Here is a 17877-nt window from a genome sequence, read left to right as displayed (position 1 = left end):
TTTTCAACAGGAAGTACACTCAGACTGCACCGGAACTGGCCTGTTAGCTGGAGCTGCTGCGGGCAGACTCCTCGCATTTTCCCCATCAAGCCAAAAGGCGGCTTCTTCCACTCCGTTTACAACTACTGAGTCGTTTAATTGTTAATTTCTACAGGGAATGTAGAATGGCCGTGGCGTTTGGGAAGCTTGTGGTGGGCACGTATGTGGAAATAAAGCGCAGTGACGGTAAGTTTGAGGCGATGCTGCTCTTGTTCTCGTCGCAGTGACTCTTTCAGCCCAAGTTGTTTAGGGAGCTTTGTTGCTGTGGTGCTGTTGAATACATTGATGCTTCCGTTTGCCGCATAACGTCAACGCTAACAAGGATGGGGATTGAGAGGGCGGAGTGCTTCACACGTGATTACATATTAAATGTCTTTAATATACGATACGCCTTTCTCGGGTTTGATTCCTCTATGTATGGTTTCAGCCGGCGTGCTCATTTACCCAGGATTGCAACAACAACGTCAATACAAACTATACCGGGCTCATATATGGCTATAGGGCTATAAATGGTCCACACCGCTAATGTTTTAAACGGCTTTCGTGCAAAAAAATGTTAGATTTCTCAGCCAAATGAGGACTTCTTGATTGCGCAGCATTAGCTGGGGATTAGCTTAATGGCTAATGCTAACCCGACGGGTGCCCGGCTTCTTACGACTGAACCAGAGCATACGGTATATGATAACATGACAACCATTTACTTGCGTTTGTCGTATCTCTTCTAATTTACACTACAATTGGCATTCAAGTGTTAATGGCGGGAGCTCGACCTTGTACACGACAGTTGCCATGGAAACACGGATGTCCACAACATCAGTTATAACGTGGAATAGTCTAAAGATCATTGACAACATCGGGGTGTTTTGGGGATGTTTTGGAAGCCAGGGTTTGCTTTGGTTTTAGCACAATGTTAATAATTCCATTGGGGGAGGGGGAGTTGATGGTAGGAACGTGTAGATTCTCCCAGATTCAGGCCACCACCCCATCTGTCGTAGCCAACATCCTTAAATCTGACATCACTATAATTTCCTGTGCTTTTTTTTACTACCCATTATAGACACTTAGGACATCAGCTGTGTGTTATTGATCTGTTTAGCACCGTTGGCTTTAGTTTAATGACATACAGTAGTTTGTTTTCCCCAGATAGAAACAGTACAGTATATACATTGTAGATGAAACATCGGTTACATACTGACACTGATCTATTGATTGATGTTTGTACTGCTAGTGTAATTAATGCTAAAAGCCTTTTGTTTGTTCCCCGTTTGTTTGTTCCTCTGGCTTATCAGCGCTGGATGCACCCGCTGCTTTTAGCCCCCTCAGCCATTGGGAACTATCAGCCTGGCTTTAAGTGTAAAAGTGGGACACAGTGGACACAATGGTTTCTTTCAGATTAACAGCTGTCACAGAATCTCCACTGTGACTTGTATGTAGCTCATGACAGTATGAATTGAGAAGTACAGTAGTGTTTTTCTCAAGATTGTCATACAGTATACTTTATTACGCATATATTAAAGGTTTTATGGAGCAGCATGTGGAAACTTTCTGTATGATTCTAAGTGTTGGAATTGTTGCCCATTTATCCAGAGTCATCTTTGCAAAGTCAGGGAAGCCGCACCTGAATGTCTGACTTCTGGCGCACAATTATGGGGTTGAGGTTATGGTTTTCCCTAAATGTAGTCATATGCCATTTACACTGACAGTATAGTGGTATATGATGCCTGTCTTGCACTGCAGACATCTCGGGTTGAATTCCCACTGAGTGCCCCAACACCCTCCCTTTGGAGCTGTCCAGTGGTGGTGCCAAGCCCAGTTAACTGGGATGCTCTTAAAACCAAGCCAAACAAATAATGCAAGCGCTTGACTGGTGACCCCCGATGGGAAACTGAACTCTTTATTTACCACTACGCTCAGACTTTTGGACAATAGTATGCTTCCAACTTTATCAAATCTAACTTGATGACAGCAAGTCTACGAAAACAAACTAAACACTGGCAAAAATTAAGTAGTAACTCAGCAAAGAGATATGCAGTACACAAATATGAGTATGATATAAATATGAGCGGTCCCACAGCAACATAGACAAAAATGTGACTGATTGTTATGATTGACATATTGATTGTGTCCAGCTGTAACGGTGCTTAAGCCCATGCTCCACACACAGGGTGCTGCCATGTTGCACTGACGTCACGTTGTCCATGTTGTACTGTACTATACTATCATGAGTGAAGGAGATGTGCTTTCTGTAGAAGAAAACAATTTCAGGAAAAAAACTATTAAAAGAACAAAACAAAAAGCTGCAAATTTGCAGAATGCAGAATTTTGAATATGCCGGGATCCACCATATCAGGGGTCGGCAACCTTTACAATCAAAAGAGCCATTTTACCCCCTGGCTCACTAAAGAAAAATAGACTGGAGCCGCAAAACATCATTTAAAAACAGCAGAGACGTGCTCAAGTGGCTAGCGCGCAGACCTCACAGCTAGGAGACCAGGGTTCAATTCCACCCTCGGCCATCTCTGTGTGGAGTTTGCATGTTCTCCCCGTGCATGCGTGGATTTTCTCCGGGTACTCCGGTTTCCTCCCACATTCCAAAAACATGCTAGGTTAATTGGCCACTCCAAATTGTCCATAGGTATGAATGTGAGTGTGAATGGTTGTTTGTCTATATGTGCCCTGTGATTGGCTGGCCACCAGTCCAGGGTGTACGCCGCCTCTCGCCCGAAGACAGCTGGGATAGGCTCCAGCACCCCCGCGACCCTCGTCAGGATAAGCGGTAGAAAATGAATGAATGAATGAATGAATGAGAGACGTGCTCACATTCAGAGCGAATTGCGAGTCTCCCAAGATTTTGATTGACTGCCAGATTTGGAGGGAATTTTGGGGTATCAAAGTAATTCAGAGTTGATCAAGTAGTCTTGGTCTGGAAAGTCGGATTTTTTTCAAAGATGCGTATTTTCCCCATTCGGGTGTTAAAAAAAAATACTTGAGCAATGTGACGGGAGCCACAACAAAGAGGCTGAAGAGCCACATGCGGCTCTGGAGCCGTGGGTTGCTGACCCCTGCACTATATACTACATTAATGTATACAAAAATCTGCCGTACAGATGTATTAAAGCTCAATTTTGTGAAGATTTTTTTCTAATTAATATTGTGGTTGCAGTTACCAATGGTGTTGAATCGCGCTATTCGTAATTTATTTAGCAACACGAAAGGGCTTAAATATTAGAAACAACTTGAAGTATGATGTAACAGAATTATACACCTGCAAAGTTTAAATGCTGATGTTTGTATATTGACACATGCACTATATATTGAATTGGTATCTGGATTTAATACACAAATTCCTCCAATCTCGAAAGTCTGGTCATTCTCACATCACTCATGAATGTCTTGCCTATGTTTGTGTGTGCTACTTGGACAGGACGCATACACGAGGCAATGGTGACGTCTCTGAATGAGGACAATGAGAGCGTCACAGTGGAGTGGATAGAGAATGGAGACACAAAAGGGAAAGAGGTAAGCCGCCGTTTATTACTGCTCAAGGCGCCAGCAGTGACATGGGCCCTGTTTTCTAAAGCGGTGAATAATTCATGTAAAGACATCATGAGTTGTGATGATTATACAACCAACCAGCACGAACCTCAGTTCTGTACAACGAAGAGAGGATGCTCTTTATTGTGGAGCCAAAGTTGACATGTCTGGTTAGCTTTTGTGTGTGCATAAATGTCAATGTATACTGTAACATTTACAAATTGTCATGAGATTTCAGGTTGACATGCATCATATTAACATTTCCTATTTGTGCTGTTACTTGGCAGATTGATTTGGAAAGTATATTTGCACTTAACCCAGATGTGGGTCCAGATGAAGAGATTGTCCGGAGTCCAGAGACTCCTCCTCCAATTACAGGTGTAAAGGTCAATAAAATAGCAAAGGTGAGTACTTGTAAGATTGGTATACTCTTTACTATACCCTGTAATTGAATTTACTGCCAAAAATATTTTTAGATAGATTTCAATTGCAGCACATTTAGTTTTTTTAGTTACTTGTATTCGCCCCAATTTCATTTGGGTAGTTGAAAAGAAAAGGTATTTTAATTGTTTTGCTTAATAGGTTTTATTTGCTTTGTTGAAAGAAGTCAAGATACCAACAATATGTATATATTTTTGCATCAGATTGGAGTTACCAGCATTTTGTATCTCACGGATTTGTGTTGTTATTTTGATGATCACAGCACTTTCTAGATAATGTGTGTTACGGCTTTGATGGATATCCCGATCTCCTGTCTGATGTCCACATTTAATTTCCAATGTAATCACCAGACCAAACGTGTGATTGAAATAGGCCTGTGCCTGATCGGCACTAATCTTGTCTCATAGGCTTTTATCTATTTGTGTGCACAATCAAGGCACTTACCGAGGAATACAAAATAAGATCTAAACTGAATGAAAACTAAATAACTTAATGTTTTTCCAGACAAGTGTTAATCAGCCATTAAAATACCATGTCTCACTTCTTACAAGGTTTGGTTTCTTCTTGCAGAATCGTGGGACGATAGCTCCTTCAAAGATCGACACTCCGTCCAGGGACAGTAGAGGTTGTTTTTTTTGTAGTAAAAAATACATTTACAGTACAAACCGAAGGTTAACCTTTTCAATGTTTTGTATACTTATTTACACTGACCCAGTAGCATGTAGATTTTTACATGCCAGTAACCATCATGGTCACTCATTTACTGTGACATGTACACCTCGCAGATGCAATATATTATTCTTTAGTACTGTATGACGAAAAATAGCCTGTGCAATGTACTTAGTGAACAATATGCAAGGATGACCAGATGTATGTATTTTCCACAGTCTCCTAAAGCGAAACAATAGTACTTTTGAATTAGGAGGACACCTGTAATTGTGCATCAAAATCAGGGTCAATTTCTTCTATAGTCGTAGTGCAGCTACTCATCAAATCCATTCTCAACACCGAGCCACACAAATACTAGATATAAATACCATAAATCTGTTAACATTCTAAAATGGTGTATTTTACTTTTGTAACGTTGCAGTAATTCCGACGCAGGCACGACCCCATCAATCTCAACATGCTGAGTCAGCAATACCCCCTCCATCCCAACAGGCTCAGCCCCCGCAAGCTCCGACACAGCAGCAGCTGCAGAATGGTAACGCTGATATTCCGACCCGAGTACTATCTTGTACTGCCAATTGTTAGAGAAAACTGTATTTGTAAGCATTTAACACTATTTAATCAGCATAGTGTCTGATGTAGGGAAGAATCACACCGATACTGTTTGAATGTTGGTTTTTTTTGACCGCATTTATTACAGAGTCTTTTCATCAGCCTCTATCCAGAAAGGAGATTGGACAGCTTTGTATGTATCACCAGCTTCCTGCCCTCAGTGCTTTTTGGTTTGATAAAATATAGTTTCCAATAGAATCTGACAGTCCCTTTGTCTTTAAAGTACTTTTCTGTACACCCCAAACGTCCGCCAGTCACCATTACGTGTGTTGTCACTGTGTGTGTTGGTGATGTACAGTAGCCCAGATACAAACCACCCTGCAGAGAGGATTTATGGGTGTCACTGTCAGTCAGCCAGGGGTTTTAATAAGTGTGTTGCTGCTTTTCTTGAGAGGTCTTTGGCTGTCTTTCTGGTCTGAGTCACGCACAATCACATGAGGAAAAGCCTGTTTGACAGTGCATGACACAAAGCAAAAATGAGCTTTTTCTTTATTGGTGCAAAGTCTCCTGCTGCTTTTGATTATTAGCATACATGTGATGCAGCTTCTGTGTTTTACTGTCTTGTCTTGGTGCTGATCCCGCCCATTAATTCCTCCCAGATTTAGAGCAGATTATTCACCTATGTTGTGATAGTCTATCTTCTCAGGCTCTAGAGAGTCAGCAGGAGGTCTTGACTGTTTTACTGTGCTTTCCTTGGAGAGGGAAGGTGAAGGCGATCACTTTTATTTCAGCTCTTGATATTGACAGGATGGCCTGTTACTCACTTTTACTAACCTTTTTGAATTGCTTTTTGAGGATAATTGGGGACCTTTTCCACAGCCAAATGTGGATGTCATAACCCTTTAATGATCCAAACCATAACCCAGTGTGAATGGGCTCATATTGGTGGAGGTTATTCAAAATCTCCTTCAACACACCTGACATATCACGATCTATAAAGGACAAAAGTATTGGGACGTTTACCAGTACATGTGGAGATGTTGGCGTCTCTCTTGAAAAGAAGAGCATTTCTGAGGTTACTGATTCTGGATTCAAATGAATCCTGATGGAGTTTGATGGTGTTGAGGTCAGGACCTCAAGTTCTTCCATACTAAGCATGCCATCATAGACATTGTTTTGTGCACTCATGCAAAAGAGCCTTTCCCAAGAAACCTGTAATTGACTGTTTCAGGTACTGTATGTCCCAAAATCTTTGTATACTTTACATTCACATAAAGGTGTACCATTTTGCAGTGATTGGACACAGTAAGGAATCCCATGCCATGTCCACGTAGACATGGATTGATATTTAAAAAGCATGGATGCATTTTGCATTTCATCTCCATTGAAATTTTAAGATCACTGAAAACCAAGAACTCTTAAAAGGATAGGACTGTCAACGCTGCATCCACTTCTGTATTATGCCCTGTGCTTGGCTGCCATGATGGTGAGCAGAATCCAGAAACATTGCGTTATTAACATGTACTCAGCACATCAATTGCACCATTAATTGTGCCATTAATTTTGCCAATAGAGCGTCCATCAGACCAGATTTGTGATTTTTTTTTAGGTTTCCCAAACACTAGTATGTGTGATAAAAGATAGATTTTGTTGTAAATAAACAGGACAGTGTACAAGATTCACAAAGTATATTGTGTGGGACTCACACAATATAGTGTAAGCTACTTTTGTTTCTCAGGGTGATTTGTTGAATTCATGACAAGTCAGTGATGATGATTTGGGCTATAGTTATATCAAATGTATTAACAATGTCATAATAAATATTATAAAATAAAATGATACCGCTGCTCAGGTTTTTGCTTACATCTTACATGTAGGTCAAATTTCTGCAGGATATTTGATTGACAGTCCTATCCATTTAGAGTTCTTGCTGAAAACAGTCCGTTTGGTAAACCTCTTGCCAGTGTGACTACTTAGCAAGACTAGTTTTCAGTCTGTTGTTATTTTTTTATTGGTTTGGGCAGATATTCTGAAGAAATGTTTTTAATTTTAAACATTTTAATAAATGTGGACATCGCCTTGCTGTATTTAATTTAGTTGTTTAATTTTTGTATTATTAATTTGAATAATTACATATTCTAGCAGTTGAGAAATGTTGAGAAATGAAAAGAGGCTTCAATGGGCCCTTTTTTTCTGTATAAAGACTGTCTCTGATATTATACTAAGCTCCTTAGTCTTGACCTTTAATTACAGTGTCCTGGTTTGTTGAAGCTGTAGAGCTGTTTGAAGGAAAACTACCACCAGTAGATACATTAGTATTACAGAAAAGATAAAGGAATACATTGGACTGAAGGTGCTTCTTGATCAATACCATATTACCACATGAATGCTAATAATTATTCATCTTGTCTTGTGACAGCCAGGAGGAAGTCAAACTGTGTGAAAGAGGTGGAGAAGCTGCAGGAGAAAAGGGAAAAGCGACGGCTGCAGCAACAAGAGCTCAGGGAAAAGAGGGCTCAAGTATATTGATATCATTTTCCTTTAAGTTCTTACTTATTTATTGTGTGCTCAAGTTTATCATCTCCACGTCTTCATGTAGGAGGTGGACACAACCATTCCTAACTATGAGATCATGTGCATGATTAGAGATTTCCGTGCCAGCCTAGACTACCGACCTCTGACCACAGCCGATCTGGTGAGTAAAAACCAAAACCGTAGGGTCCCCTCCAGGAAAATCACCTGACTAAAACACCGTAATGCTTCCCTGCTCAGATTGAAGAACACAGAATATGTGTATGTGTGAGGAAGCGTCCTCTTAACAAAAAAGGTATGATCTCACCAACCAATGTTGTGCTGACATGACAAGCGACTGACTCAATTGGGCTTTGTTTCAGAACTCACCATGAAGGATTTAGATGTGATCACCATTCCTAGTAAGGATGTGGTGATGGTACATGAACCTAAACAGAAGGTGGACCTGACCCGCTTCTTAGAGAATCAGACCTTCCGCTTCGACTATGCCTTTGATGACGCCACCACCAACGAGATGGTTTACAGGTAGGCTTGGTCAAATGATGCTGATAAAATCATGTCAACATCAATATACCGTGGGTGTACTTAATTAAGTGTCCATGTGGTGTGCTCTTTGGCCCCCTGAAGGTTCACAGCCAGACCTTTAGTGGAGACCATATTTGAAAGGGGCATGGCCACTTGCTTTGCCTATGGGCAAACAGGAAGTGGTAAAACTCATGTGAGTTACAGTATGTGTAACTTAGTCAACAAAACAAACTGTTTCCTAAACAATCTTGTGTATTTCAGACAATGGGTGGAGATTTTTCTGGAAAGAACCAAGATTGTTCTAAAGGAATTTATGCATTGGCTGGTAAGTCAGTTTACCATGGCCTGTATTTAAAAATGTTGTAAAATGGCACTTGACCTATTTTTTCATTTAATTCTCAGCTCGGGATGTATTTCTCATGTTGAAGAAACCCAATTACAAGAAATTAGAACTACAAGTGTACGCAACCTTTTTTGAAATCTACAGTGGAAAGGTGAGCAATACAAGATAGATTCATCTTCAAGATAAATTCACAGATTGGGTCTGTGATTTCATTTGTGCCCTTCTATACTGTATACTGAACTTGTGAAGGTGCAAATTTTGACAGTGATCGCATCATTTATGTGCTCCTCGCATCTCCTTTTTGCAACCTCCTCTTCCACCGCATATCCAAAAATGTGATATTGAAGGTGGCACTGCTTTATGCCCTAAATGCTAAGTGTTGAAGTGCACAAATGGAAACACTCCATCTGTTTTATGTTTCGGTGTTCCATGTGTACTTTTGTGATAAGGTGTTTGACCTGCTCAATCGCAAAGCCAAACTGAGGGTGCTGGAGGACAGGAAACAACAAGTGCAGGTTGTGGGGCTTCAGGAGAAGGAAGTCAAGTGCACAGAGGATGTCCTAAAGCTCATAGAAGTGGGCAACAGTTGCAGGTACTTGGCATTAAACCTTGCATGTAATATACAGAGTAAGACCTTGGTCATCATAATGTGTCTGTGTTTCCTTCTCCAAGGACATCAGGGCAGACCTCAGCCAATGCCCACTCGTCTCGCAGCCACGCCGTCTTCCAGATTATTCTTCGAAGGAAGGGCAAGATGCACGGCAAGTTCTCCCTTATCGACTTGGCCGGGAACGAGAGGGGCGCTGATACTTCAAGCGCGGACCGCCAAACACGATTAGAGGGAGCGGAGATCAACAAAAGCCTGCTAGCCCTCAAGGTTTGTTGGAAGGAACGTGGTAATATTGGCTGCATCCCTGTGTGCTGTGAAGCACACCTATATTACCTATATTTAAAATGTTCTACTATTGTTATACATGATGAGGTGCCATTTCACAAAGTTGGTGTGCTTTTAGGTTATCCCTGGTTTCATCTTTTAAGACCCTGGTAGGTGTGGTTAGGGGATAAAGAAGCCATATTCAAGTGTAAATTCAAAAAGGGAGAATTAGCCTGTATTAAAAGAGTCCTCCACTGGGATCCAATATCATTTTCAAAGCCCCCAAAATGGGGCTGTATCAAAGTAGCAGCAGCAATGTTGTCTGTACACGATTTCAAAGAACCATGTAGTATAAAACGTCCCTGAAGTAACAACAAAAAATTCTTGTCACTAAAACAAAATATGTAAATAGAGCTCACCACTGTGGGGAAATGCTGCTTTTTGAGACTGTTAGGTGTTTAGGGATATGGGAAGTATTCACTGTAATGTTGCCAAAAATGTATCCTGCAGCTCTGTTTAAGAGCAGGTTCAATAACAGAAAAGCTATGATGTCATATGATTGCTACAGTCACATCATTTATAAAGTGTCCAATCAGAATTCACCGTTATCCTTCATTCTGTTGAATGAAAATCTCCACATGATTGATTTTGTTTTTGTATACTACAAGGTGCATATTTTCATAGTGCACAGGGATTGATATGATATGTTATATATTCAATTAAATTTGTATTTATGTAGCACCAATTCACAACAGAAGTTATCTCAAGGCACTTTACATGTGGAGCAGATCTGCAAAGTGCCCAAAGTGCTTCCAAACCATGAACCATATCAGGAAGTCCGTCCCTCGGTGACATCACAAAGGAACGGGTTTACCAAGCCTTTTCACACCGAGCGTTTTGAGCCATCCCAACCTTTTAGGGCTCACTTCCAAATGCACAAACCTCATTATGTGAAACTTTGGCATCCTTTAACATGTGAATACAACATTTAAACTACATTTATTGGTCAGAAAAGTGGAAAAAGCATAATAGGTCCCCTTTAAAGTACATGTTTCCTGCCTCTTGTTTCAGGAGTGCATCAGAGCTCTGGGACGTAACAAACCACATACTCCATTCCGAGCTAGTAAGCTCACCCAGGTCCTACGAGACTCCTTCATTGGTGAAAATTCCCGTACTTGCATGGTGAGTTCATTATCTTTATTTATCTGTGCTTTGTTCGTGCACAGTCTCCATCGGAATAACTTTACTTTGTTTGGGCAGATTGCAACAATATCTCCTGGTATGACATCCTGCGAGAATACCCTCAACACGCTCCGCTACGCCAACAGGTGCTGATATGTTGACCTGCTGTAGTGTCTTGTTATCATAGAAACTGACAGTATGAGTTTTGCTCATAATGCACCTTACTGAGAGTTGCTTCCTGCTCTTTGTATTTCCTGTCTGACTCTCTCATATCTCTCCTTTTTATTCGTCCCGCCTCTCCACTTCCTGCCTCTTCCCACGCTGCTCCTCTTTGATGTGGTGTAGAGTGAAGGAGTTTGGGATTAGTCCGTCTGACATCCCCTTCTCTCAAGGTGGTCAGGGGAGTCGCCCTGAGCACTCCCCGACCAATACCTTTGAGTTTGATGACTTTGCTGCTATTCCCCCTGGCAGGTCGAGTGCTTCCCCTAAAGCACCACACCACACACATAAACATGTGAAACACGTGCATCAGACATGTCGCTTCAGCATGGATGAACACTTTCGGGCCATTATATTAGGTACATGTGCACAGTAAGGTTAAGTATAAGGGATGTATCAAGATTACAGGTATCATTGTGCTTGTACAGTCCTCCCTCGCTACATCTCGTTTTCAACATCGCTCCCTCACTGTATTGTGGTTTTTAAGAAATTAATTAGTCAAAAATACACGTTTAGCAAATTTTACATATTCTAAAAAATAAAGCTAAAGCTCAATACTGGATCTCTGATGTAACTTCTTCTCCACACATCTGGAAGACTTTTATTGAGAAATATGAGCATGAGTCTTATTTTTGCCTTTTATGACTTATTTTCCGATTAGAGATTGTGTATAGGTGACTATAGGGGTGTTAGTCTATGTCTAAAGGGCTAGTAAAATCTGAAATCTGTATGTAGAAGGTTGTAAACAGGTTTTCTATAATCCAAGTACCAATATATTTAAAATTCATGTATCTATTAAAGAACCAATTAACTGCAATGAATGAGGGAACACTGTAGTTTGCAATCATACCGGAGCTCTTTCTCTCTATAGTTAACATTTTTCCCCTCTTGCCATTATATTATATACCAATGTTTACAAAGCATGAAGCACCAGATGACAATAGGGGAGATTTGGAAATACGACTCTATTCATACCTGTTAAGCTAACGTTTAGATTTTTTGTTGTAATGATGAAAGCAGAAATCCACACAAATATGCTCCAGAAAACTGCCACACTTTGAAAACCCCTACTGTAAATAGTAGGCAATAAATTACACTCCAGTATGAGATATAAACATATTGTTCAATGAATAGCTTCCTTAGTGTCAATCAAAATGATGTCAAAATGACCCGACTATTAAACTTGTAGCTATGCTAGGTGGGAGGAATCTGGCATCTCTTGTTACTCTACCAACTTATCAATAAACACATAATTTTCAATACAACATTTCAAATTGTGCCAGTGGACCTAATGTTATGGCAAGTATGTGTATTACAGACGTAGGATTCATATTCATAAGCATCCCTCCACGACCAGTTCCTCTTTTGATCTGCATGATCTGATTGACCTCACCTGCTTCCACTTTTTTCTTTGCTGATTATGCATCTTTTCTTCCCCTTCACTCCTAAATATCGCCCATTCTGCACATTTTTGTTATAGTCTGTGGACAGTACGAGTATAATTGGCCATACAGCGCATAGTAGTGAATCTGGAAGTCTGTTAACTGTCAAGTGTTGAATGAATATGTTAAAATGTATGGATGCGCCATTATGCCATCTGAATAACCCATCCTCTCCGTGCATGATGCCACTACTCCCATTATGTCTCTCTACTGTGCATGTCAATCCCCCACCTAGCTTACTGCCACCTGACAGCTTCCAACCATAAGAGTAGTCTGCTCTGTGGATGAATCTGAGTGCTTTTGTCCTCAGGGTGAAGGAGCTCACCGTGGACCCTAACCAGGTGATGGAGGGAGGTCGAGCCAATATCCATGTTATCAACCAGCTGGACTTTTTGGATGAGGAGTGGCAGAACAGTTCTCCACAGAGAGATGACCTCAAACTGCTCTGTGAGCAGAACGTAAGTACACTTTTGCCTTGGTTTTGGTATAGTACTACATGTAGGAAACTTCCTGTGAATGCAGTAACTTAGTTAAGTGGGTACACGTCACAGTTGAGCACTTTTATCACAGCATATCTTCTCAAAGGACAATATGACAGAAATGACATTTTTTGTTGTTGCAGCATAGAAAACCTGTTTAGGAACTTGGAAAAAATATATATTTAAACAAGAGAATGTGTACAAACACCCTTATGGTCACCTTTACACTCCTATTACTCAATGTAGCAGACATATAATAAGATGTATCACACAAAAATAAGTAGAGGTGGAGACCTCATAGGAGTAAAAAAAATTGTTTGGAAAAAAGCTGAAAAACCAATCAGCCAGCCTCTGGATACTTGTGTGTAGTTTTGTGTAGTATATGTTCATTTTTTTGTGAACTTCATAGTCACTTTTGTGACTTTCAGGAGGAGGAGGTGTCCCCACAACTCTTCTCCTTCCACGAGGCTGTATCTCAATTGGTGGAGATGGAGGAGCAGGTCCTCGAGGACCACCGTGCTGTTTTCCAGGTCAGAACACAGGAATGCCAAAACTGACTCATTGCACCGTTTATATGATACCATTATAGGACAAACTGTTACATCAAGCCTCAATATACTGTTACCAGGAGTCCATCAGGTGGCTGGAGGATGAGAAGGTGTTGCTTGAGATGACAGAAGAAGTGGACTATGATGTGGAATCGTACGCCACTCAGCTGGAGAGGATCCTGGATCAGAAGATAGACATCCTCACCGAACTCCGAGGTTTGAGTGGAGCACACAAACACCAAGCCAAGCATACCACCAGTCTCGTTTATCAATCTCTTGATTGTCCTGCTTTTTCTTCCAGATAAAGTGAAGTCTTTCCGCTGTGCTCTCCAAGAGGAAGAGAAGGCCAGCAAGCAGATCAACCCTAAGAGGCCACGTGCTCTTTAAAGACTTGAGAAAGCTAGAGGAAATCACTAAATGTTTGCCCGTGAAAGCACAAATAAAAAGGACTGACATTGTAACTGGCTTAAACAAAGAATTGCAACGGTTATGGCCCTTAGAAACTGGCTGTGTCTTGTTAGGAAACTTAGGAAGCGGGAAAATAGTTTTTTCTTTTATTTTTTTTTTGTCAGAATGTTTAGTACCCTAAACATTCTTCTTAAATTATTTTTCTTTAATACTTTCTGTACTTCTGAATGAAATATTATTGATTTCAGACATTTTACCACAAAAAAGCATTTGGTTTCTGGCTAACACATACATCTGCATGTGCACTGATATGGCGCTCTTTCATACTTTTCAGCTTCTCGGTTGGCACTATATAGTCATGTCTTGATGTGAAGTCTGGCCTCCCTTCCACTTTTTACCTGTTTGAACGAAGCAGTTGAGAAAAATAAGCCTCTGTGACCCCCCCTCCCCAAAAGTGTCGTTTGCTTCAATTTGTGCCATTTCATTCTATACAAGTCTAACTTCCATGTCCAACATTTTTTCCACCCGTCACACTTTGTTATAAAAATAAAACCGGAGAAAAACTAAAATGTATAGTGATGAATACTTATGTTGCAGTGTTTCTAACAGGAGGTTCATGCCTTTTAGAGAAACCAGAAGCATATTTGACTTGAGCAAAATACTGAAGCTATGCATGAAATACGCTGTATTTTCCAGACTATAAATCACTCCAAGTCGCATTACCCAAAAATGCACAATAAAAACACATTTTGGGGGTGGAAATATGGCAAGGTATGGTAATAAAATGGAGAACAGCTAAACAGGCGTCTGTTGCCATAATGTGAAGAGGTATGTTAACATAACATTCAGATAAATCTAGCATAAACGACTATGATGCAGAATATTTATGCAGTTTTCTTTTTGGGGGCATTTGTATTCCGCCTTTAAAGTTGATGTTTGTCAATTTTCAGTGATAAAGGAGTGATAGCAGTAGCAGATATTGGCACACAAGCCTAGAGGGCCCTCGTGGCTGTCGGTGTGAAAAATAAAACATAAGTTGTAGGACCAGCCAAACCATTGAAATAGTGCAACTTATAGCCCGGAAAATATGGTAGTAAATATATCACTACCCAAATTTCAAAAAGTCACAACAGGAGAATACACAGAAGAGCATAACTCTCTAAGCAACCAATCACATTCCACAATAGTACTCATGACTAGGCAGCCTTCTTGCAAGGTATTTGTCATCCATAAAAAATGTATAAGTTCTAAGAAAGCATCACACGTTCAAATGACACTGAAATGACTTACTGGTCAGGTTGACAGCAGTACTGAGCTGTAGGGATTTTATTTCATTTCCTGGAAAATTTGTGGATTTTAATAATAACGTATTAACAAACACGTTCCTCTTCCTTATGTCCATGCATGCTCACTGATAGTCTAAATAGTACTATTACATGCAAGAATCTCAATGTGAGGTTTTTGGCATGTCAATCTTTGTACAAGTCTCACAACTCCAAAGGGAAGGTGATACTGCAGTATTTCCCCTCAATGGTGTGCACCTCCTTGTGTCTGTATGTCCTTATGAAAAGTGGATCCCAGCTGAGTTGAAAGCATGAAGCAGTCTGTAAATACAAACAGGATGATTCAGTCACTAGTAAATTACATTGTACTGACTGAATGACATCTTTGGCCATCAGGAGGGTGAAATAAATGGAAAAAGATTAGACTTTTCCAACTTACACCATGAAATCATCAATATCCATGGACCTGGCTCTCATTTCATTGAATTCTGCCTCTTTCAAAATGCTCTCTATTTTCTTGGAGATGCTGAAGTCTGCTGGAACTTCCTGTCAGGATGGAGTGTCTCATGTTAACTTTCAGCCAAGTAGGTCAACACATAGAATCCCAATAGTGTGATAATGATTACACACCACATTGTGTACCGAGCAGTGGATTCTGTAGTTCTTCTCCAAGAGCTGCTCGACTGCAGTCGACCTAGACATCCCAAAAAATGTGACTTTTTGAGAACTTTTAACATTCATGTGGCAACTGGAATATAATCCTGTAATAGCTGCAGTGTTGCATCCTTCCATCCTGAAATCATGGATATCTGACACTGCCTGCTATCAAAGTTGATATCACATCCTACTATAAAAATAACCAACTGTTCTACACTGTACTGCTTGGTGGAAACATAAGTTTTGTATAGCAACTGTCTACCACAGATACTCACTTGAACGCAGCGCTGAGGGTTTTATTCTTCCTTATGAAGGCTATTCTGACCAGGCCATCCCACTCCTTAACAGAAATGACATCACAGTAGTTTGAGACCCACATTTAAATGCAGCACAATCTTTAAATTGCTAAGCTATCTGAATGAAACATATTGGCTTTGCATTATATATGACAAAGTCAATTAGTGCCACATATAATGCAATATTTTACCAATAATTTTCAGAATATGGCGAGGGCCAAGAAAAATTGTGCTGTGAGACCCTAGGCTGCAACTTTGATGCCCGTGAATAGTATGGATGTTTTTTAGGTTCCGTAATATTACCTGGAAGTTAACAGGAGGTGGAGGGTTTTTGGGCTCTATCCTCACAACACTGGACTCCACTTTAGGAGGAGGACGGAAATTATTCTTCCCTACCTGAGGAAGGAAGATTTGGTCAACATTTAAAGAGTATCTGAGCAGTAAAATGTCCAAACAATCTGCCTACTTTCATGAGATGGTCCACACGAGCCAGTAGCTGAGTGTTGATGGACAGTCTGCAGTACAGCTTGTCTCCGGGCTTGGCCACCAGACGCATGGCAAACTCTCTCTGGAACATTAGCACCGCACACCTGAACAAAAGGAACACACACAAGACATGCAGACTTACTGGATGGGAACTTAAGAAATGAAAGTAAGATTTGGTACCTGAAGAAGGGTCGATGTAGCAGCAATTTGAAGACAAATGGTGATGAAATCTGTATAATTCAAAGTAAAATATGAAACAAGTTATATAATTAGCATCGAATATGTGTGCAATCTTAAGAAAACAACGGTTCACCTGGTAGGGTAAATTGGCCACACACACGTCAAAGAACGGCAGGTCTGTTTTTAAAACATCTCCAACTAATACCTGAAGTTTGGTTTGCATGGGTCTGTTGAAAGGCAACAATGTGAGCTTATTACAACATTAATAACATGTACATACAACTGATGACACAATGGCAACTCCACTTACGTGCACTGTACTCTTTTCTGAAGCTCAGCCACCAATCTGGTGTCCAACTCACAGGCCACCACCTGCAACACACACACAAAACGAACATAAATTCAGCTTGAAATGATCCTAAAATACAACTACTGTTAATTACCTCAGTTTCTTACCTTCTTAGCCTTTTCTAGCAATTTAACAGTCATGTTACCAGTACCAGGTCCCACCTCCAGGACCACATCTGTTGGCCTCAGTGCAGCCTGAAAAGTAAGTGACGCGTCACATGCAGTCCAACTATATATGGTGTTCACAATCTTACGAAAACTAAGACAGACATGCTACCTTGTCAATGATGCCATTTACAACCAGAGGATTCTTCAATATGTGCTGGCCGATTCCAGTGTTGAACATAATACCTGTAACACAGGTATTGGGATCCCGAATCCATTCTCAAAACGCTTGTTGTGAAATTCCGATACCGGTTAAGAGATCGATGTATTGGTTTCAGAAGGAAATGGACCAAATACCAAGTAGTTGTTGTAGACCTAAGTGTACTTTGAGATCGTATCACGTAATATCAAGTCAGTGACAGTTTACTGTTAGAAAGCCAGTGATACCATAACTAGCATTAGCAATGGCATGTTAAGGACCGAAGTCTTTGGAATGAGAAAACCTACCTTGGTTTTTAACTTCTTGGTGTTGCCTGCTTTTCTTCTGTGCTTTGACTTTAGGCATTTTATGGTCTGTTGTGTATAAACAAGCTCCAGAAATTCTAAATTGTGGAAATAATTCCAAAGAATTTGAGGGAACTTGTTACACACGTGCAAACACCCCTTCTTCGTTGATGTTCGAGACCTAAACGTGATTAATCGGAGCGTGTGTCGCCCCCCGGTGGCAACACTTGT

At 40.6% G+C, this 17877-nt stretch overlaps 2 protein-coding genes across 4 annotated transcripts; one reads left to right on the top strand and one right to left on the bottom strand.

Annotated features, from left to right (window-relative positions):
- The first annotated feature begins 2 nt into the window (after positions 1-2).
- LOC131128784 (kinesin-like protein KIF2A) lies at positions 3-15402 on the top strand. Of its 3 annotated transcripts, XM_058072012.1 has the most exons (22): positions 3-225; positions 3464-3558; positions 3861-3977; positions 4585-4639; positions 5105-5218; positions 5384-5428; positions 7655-7755; positions 7835-7930; positions 8008-8062; positions 8130-8292; positions 8395-8485; positions 8554-8617; positions 8695-8786; positions 9085-9227; positions 9308-9512; positions 10581-10691; positions 10770-10837; positions 11037-11162; positions 12663-12810; positions 13260-13361; positions 13460-13595; positions 13681-15402. In XM_058072012.1, the coding sequence occupies exons 1-22, from the start codon at positions 165-167 to the stop codon at positions 13764-13766; spliced, it is 2274 nt and encodes a 757-aa protein (XP_057927995.1). In that variant the 5' UTR covers positions 3-164; the 3' UTR covers positions 13767-15402. The 3 variants fall into 3 exon arrangements, with proteins under 3 accessions (XP_057927995.1, XP_057927993.1, XP_057927994.1); XM_058072010.1 differs by lacking the exon at positions 5384-5428 and having other exon boundaries at positions 8-225; positions 13681-15399; XM_058072011.1 differs by lacking the exons at positions 5384-5428; positions 11037-11162 and having other exon boundaries at positions 10-225; positions 13681-15395.
- Positions 15081-17858, bottom strand: dimt1l (DIM1 dimethyladenosine transferase 1-like (S. cerevisiae)). Its single transcript, XM_058072021.1, has 12 exons — positions 17650-17858; positions 17315-17388; positions 17146-17232; positions 17000-17061; positions 16823-16916; positions 16690-16739; positions 16490-16613; positions 16327-16419; positions 16003-16067; positions 15701-15764; positions 15510-15616; positions 15081-15391 (listed from the first exon to the last, which is right to left on the bottom strand). The coding sequence occupies exons 1-12, from the start codon at positions 17705-17707 to the stop codon at positions 15349-15351; spliced, it is 921 nt and encodes a 306-aa protein (XP_057928004.1). The 5' UTR covers positions 17708-17858; the 3' UTR covers positions 15081-15348.
- Between the last annotated feature and the right edge of the window lie 19 nt (positions 17859-17877).

Source organism: Doryrhamphus excisus, chromosome 4 (genome assembly GCF_030265055.1).
Source record: "Doryrhamphus excisus isolate RoL2022-K1 chromosome 4, RoL_Dexc_1.0, whole genome shotgun sequence".
Classification (NCBI taxonomy): Eukaryota; Metazoa; Chordata; class Actinopteri; order Syngnathiformes; family Syngnathidae; genus Doryrhamphus; species Doryrhamphus excisus.
The sequence above is the reverse complement of the archived record's forward strand: the minus strand, read 5'-3'. Positions and strand labels throughout refer to the sequence as shown.